This window comes from Notothenia coriiceps, unplaced genomic scaffold, assembly GCF_000735185.1.
Source record: "Notothenia coriiceps isolate Sejong01 unplaced genomic scaffold, NC01 NC01_scaffold00009596, whole genome shotgun sequence".
NCBI classification, from domain to species: Eukaryota; Metazoa; Chordata; class Actinopteri; order Perciformes; family Nototheniidae; genus Notothenia; species Notothenia coriiceps.
This window is the reverse complement of record NW_011342297.1, coordinates 278,872-284,107: the sequence shown is the minus strand read 5'-3', so window position 1 is coordinate 284,107 and position 5,236 is coordinate 278,872. Positions and strand designations below refer to the sequence as shown.

The following is a 5,236-nucleotide window of genomic DNA, read 5'->3' as shown; positions in this document are numbered from 1 at the left end:
TTCCGTCGTGTCGTTCGTATAATCACACACCGAGGAACATTAGGGGAGACGAGCAATCTCGAGTCCAATAAAGGGTAAGTACCGCAACCGTCGGTGGGAAACTAAAAACACCGTTATTAATAAAAGATTTATCAAAATAAAATTAGATGAGAAGTTTGTGGAATTAATTCAATGAGGAACTAACTTAAAATTTTTATACATAAAATCGGTCTTCTTATCAACATAAATAATTGACACACGCAGAATAGATTGTCGGGTTTATGTTTATATATATTTTCCCACATTTACATTTAAGCTTAGTAAACGGCGGCTTTATTAAACGTTTTGAGAGGGGTACTAAACTCACCCTTTTGTAAAAGTACATATCGAAAAAATAAAATTGATAAAGAAAGAGAAAGCAACTAGGGAGGAACCGTTGCCAGCTAATGCTCACGCCCCCGCAACTGTCGCAAGACAACGCACACGCACCACACACCCTGTCTCCACAGCGCGCTACACGACCTTAACTCGCTCGCACAACTACACGCGAGCCGCTCACACACACTCACCACTTCACCCGCCACGCCGCCCTTTCGCTAAAATCTCAAGAACGGCCTCACTTCTTTCCAACCCCCCTTCGGCGACCACATCTTGTGTCTCCCACTCCCCTACTATTACGACGGAACCGAGGGTCCCGGAAGACCCTCCCCAATGATCCTAGGTCCTAGAACACTCGCAGTCTAGTAGGTCAATGAGGCTCACACGCTCAGCGCCGACCTTCGTCAGGACGGCCACCGCAGGCCGGAGAGGCCAACGGTAACGCACAGGGACAACACCTGCTCTCAGCGAGCGCGCTGCTGCCAGGGCTCGGCCTCACCCGCAGCCTCGTCCGCTTGTATTCTCCTGTCGAGTCCCACGGCGAGCCCGCCCCCCATTGGTTGTCAACCTATTTTTGTTTGTGAAATGTTGAAGTAGTCCTATAGCTGTATCTTTATTTCTTCTGTTTTTGTTTTGTTGTTGTCTGAGATGGGAATGTCATCTCCTATATGTTATTGTTATGTCCATGTTTGCCTGTAAAAAAAAAGAGCCTGTAAAAAAAAAAAAAAAAAATGAAAGAAATGAAATTATTTGGCGGCCCACTTGCAATGCCTTCGCGGACCACTAGGGGGCCACGGCCCACAGGTTGGGAACCGCTGTCTTACACTATGCTGTGTAGACTGGTGCTGCACCTTAGCACATCTGGTATGTGTCATGGGTATTTGATCACATTATATGATACATTGCAGCAGGGTCGGGCTGGCATTTAAATTGTACCTGTACCCAGAGCCAACTTTATGTTGGAACAGCATATCTGATTAGGGGTTATACAGTCCTAAAGATTGTCAATAGACTACCTATATGGAAGCTGCAGCGGTACACTCCATACGTAACCATCCCTCCAAGGTCAAGCGGGAAATAATCAAATGAAGACAAGACAGAAATAGCAGAGTTCAAATGAAAACACTGGCATAGAGGAAATGCGTTCCGCAAGGGCAAGCCAATCAACCTGTTCTGAAGTAAAAACGTTTTTATGAATATAATTATATTATAGTTTTTAAGGCATGCTGCCTAGGTGATTATTGGGAAACACTGATTCCTCCAATATACTGAATCAGACAATATATACCAGAGAAAATAAAAATGTAAGTCGAGATTTTGCCAAACTGTGACGGTGTCTATTTAGTTGTGTTAGAACGTTGTGGACAATTAATCGTAAGCAGGATGGGTTTATGGCAATATTTGATGTGTATATGATTTGCATCAATGCAATGATGGTTCTTGAATCCTGTCTGGTTTATTTGTAAACAGTGTCAAGAAATGGCACTAGTTATCAGAGATGGGGTCGTTACTCAAAAAAAGTAATATATTACATATTACTTTAAAAAAAAAGTTATATATGACTTTTCTTCGTTACTCTCTACTTTACTCGTTACTTTACTCGCAGGGCCGCCCCTCCCTACAGGCAGATCACGCAGACTGTGGAGGGTGCTTCATTTTGCGGAGGGAGCGGCCCTGTTTACATCCTCACTCTGGGTTAGGGGGTCCTTAGCTATTAGCTTCACGTTAGCATGTTGTCTTTGCAGGTGCTTGTTGAGGTTTGATGTGGTGTTTGCAGCAGTGGATAAAAGCTTCTGGCCTGGACACAGTTTGCACCTCACCGTCACATTCCTGTCTTTTCTTTGGACAAACTCAAAATAATGGGCATACCTCCACCCCTCGAAAGTTATCGCTGTTGACTCGGCCATGTTTATGCACTGCATGTGGAAGCACAAGTCACGCAAATGTTACGTAAATATAAACGCGTTACACTACTCCGTTACCGACAAAAGTAATATTATTAACAACTCTGCTAGTTATAATACAATTAAAAATTACTTTCATCTATTAATCTAGTTTCATCTTGTTGATCATTTCCTAAAACAACTAGTCACTGACATTTTTACAAACATCCCTCAAACATCCCTCAACGGCTAATTAATCCACATTTGTTGCTCAAGTTTATTTGGACCTGATGTGTGTGTATGGAAGAGAATGAAGTGAATCTCAAACACTGTTTTCTGACTGTCTGCATTACCTGCCACTCCTGGTCGATGAGCTCCTGTGGGGATCTACCACGCAGACAGTCCACCAGCTCTGTGTCGTTGCCTCCATTGCAGCCAACCAGTTTGGCCAGCAGCGTGGCCCGTCTGCGGGCCTCCGCGGGGCTCACTGAGGCCCAGGGGGAGTTTGGGACCCCGCTCTGGAGGATGGCCCTGGTGAAGGTAGGCCGGCTGTCTGGAGACAAAAGGTGGAATCCTACTGAAGCACCTCCTGCACTCTCACCAAAGATGGTCACCTGTTTGGTAAAAAAACCCAGCAATTTAGAAACCAGGAGCAAAACGAGATCGCACCTTAGACAAGAAAAAAAAGAGAGAAACTAACCTGTTTGGGGTTTCCACCAAATAAATGGATGTTATCTTGTACCCACTGCAGGGCCAGCCTCTGGTCCAGCAGACCCACGTTGCCAGGAGCCTCAGGGGAGCCGTGCAGAGCGAGGAAGCCAAAGGCACCGATACGGTAGTTCATGGAAACCACAATGACTGTCTCACTGTGAGCTAGGTAACGGCCATCATACACGTCCAGAGAGGAAGCACCACTGTAGAACCCTGGAAATGTTAAATATCACAGTATAGTAACCCATTGTATCACTTCATCTCAAACAAACAGTTAAAAGTGTTGCTGTTAAAAAAGTATTGATATAATAATTAATAAAGTTTAGGATGTTTAATGTCTAGAGCAGGGGTGTCAAACTCAATTTCATCGCGGGCCACATTAGAATTATAGTTGCACTCAAAGGGCCGGTTGTAACTATATAAATATACATATATAAATAAATAATATATATAAAACAGGTACTGTAACTTAACTGAATCCAATGTGTTCTCTGCATGGAGTGAAAGGACTACTTTCAGATCGTCTACTTACAAAGAGTTGATGAGTGAACACATATCAANTTTTAATAAAAAGCGATATCACAATAGTAACCAAAGTATTTTTACTCTCACAGTAGTGTATCCTCTCACAGAACTATTCACAGTTCAAAGGCTGCTAATTTTGGTCAAACAGCAATTTGCCTATACAGTGCAACTACAAGGCTATCTACTGTATTTGAATGACAAAAGATGAAACTCACCTTAAAATGTCCTTTGTATATTTCTATTTGTCTTAACTGTCTGAACTTGTCCAGGCATGTTAAGTGGGAGTGGACTTGAAATCCTTAACTCACGGTGTAAAACAATGTTCCAAGCCAATTGCATTACTTACTACAACTTGAATTTTGTTTTAAGTCAATTAACGCAGAAANTAAGTAGACGATCTGAAAGTAGTCCTTTCACTCCATGCAGAGAACACATTGGATTCAGTTAAGTTACAGTACCTGTTTTATATATATTATTTATTTATATATGTATATTTATATATAAATAAATAATATATATAAAACAGGTACTGTAACTTAACTGAATCCAATGTGTTCTCTGCATGGAGTGAAAGGACTACTTTCAGATCGTCTACTTACAAAGAGTTGATGAGTGAACACATATCAAGCAGATCCTAATAAAGAAATGTAATTGGCTATATTTTATGCTCTCCTCTTTACAACAAGGCACAGCCTGAGGCCCTGCTGACCCAATGAGTAATGTCTAACCAATTTATATCTTATCTCCTCCTGTCAGAGTCGTGACCCAGTACCTCCGCCGTAGATCCACACCATGACGGTGAGGTTGTGAGGTCTTGGTGAGGAGGGCACCCAGACGTTCAGGTACAGGCAGTCCTCGTTCATCTCTCTGTTGGGGTTCCACATCTCGCTGCCTTGGAAGCCGGGGAACGACATGTCCACATACTGGAAGCAGGCGTTGGGGTAGTTGTTGGCCTCATGCACATCCGTCCAAGAGCGCTTGGGCTCAGCAGGACGGAAACGCAGCTTCCCTACTGGCGCCTCACCAAAGGGGATGCCAAGAAACGCGGTGACGTGGTTTCGGTCTGGCACCGGTATGCGAGTTCCGCGGACTGGACCGCTGCGTGTCTGCACGACGAGGTCCCCGTCGCTCTGGGAGGTGCAGATGGGGATGAGGAGACACAGGAGGAGGACCGGGGAAAGGAGAAGCACGGAGCTCTGCATGATGGAGGAGAGTCTTTGCGTCTGGACCTGTGGTCGTGATTCCCTCTCCGATCAGAGAGGGCAGGGTCTGCTCTGCTTCGGCTCAGCTCTACAGACGGATGGAGAGAGAGTAATGTGATTAAAGGAGAGTGATGGAGAACAGAGGGAGGGAGGAATCAGATGAGGAAAGAGATAATAGGACAGAGGAAGTAGGAAGTGTCAGCAAAGTAGATCAAAGACTGGCGCACAACTCAAATCCCAAAAATTATTTATTTACAAATGTAATATTGGTCACACATCTCATAAGCTACACATATAATCAAACTCTACATTTGCTTTTGTGATTACGGGCCTGACGTCTGTTTTGGTACATTTTTATAATTTTATTTTTATTTTTAGCTAATAGCATCTTATTTCAGATACATGCAATGTATGTGCTAATGTTTTAAAAATAATGTTTCGGTCAAGACTAAATACAATGTCCCTTTGATTTTGGAAAGAACACATTCATCATACTAATTAAATATATTTTATTCACATTTTTTTAAAAGCTCAAGCTTATTTCACTGAGATGGATCA

At 43.1% G+C, this 5,236-nt stretch overlaps 1 protein-coding gene across 1 annotated transcript in view; it reads right to left on the bottom strand.

The window, feature by feature from the left end:
- ache (acetylcholinesterase (Yt blood group)) overlaps positions 1 to 4,762 on the bottom strand; it is a 23,609-nt gene extending 18,847 nt beyond the window's left edge. Inside the window, exons 1-3 of the mRNA XM_010771022.1 lie at positions 4,249 to 4,762; positions 2,941 to 3,164; positions 2,594 to 2,854 (exon numbers count right to left, since the gene is read on the bottom strand). Coding sequence (XP_010769324.1) covers positions 2,594 to 2,854; positions 2,941 to 3,164; positions 4,249 to 4,678 — 915 coding nt within the window. The 5' untranslated portion in view covers positions 4,679 to 4,762. The remainder of the gene's footprint in view (positions 1 to 2,593; positions 2,855 to 2,940; positions 3,165 to 4,248) is intronic.
- Positions 4,763 to 5,236: the final 474 nt, after the last annotated feature.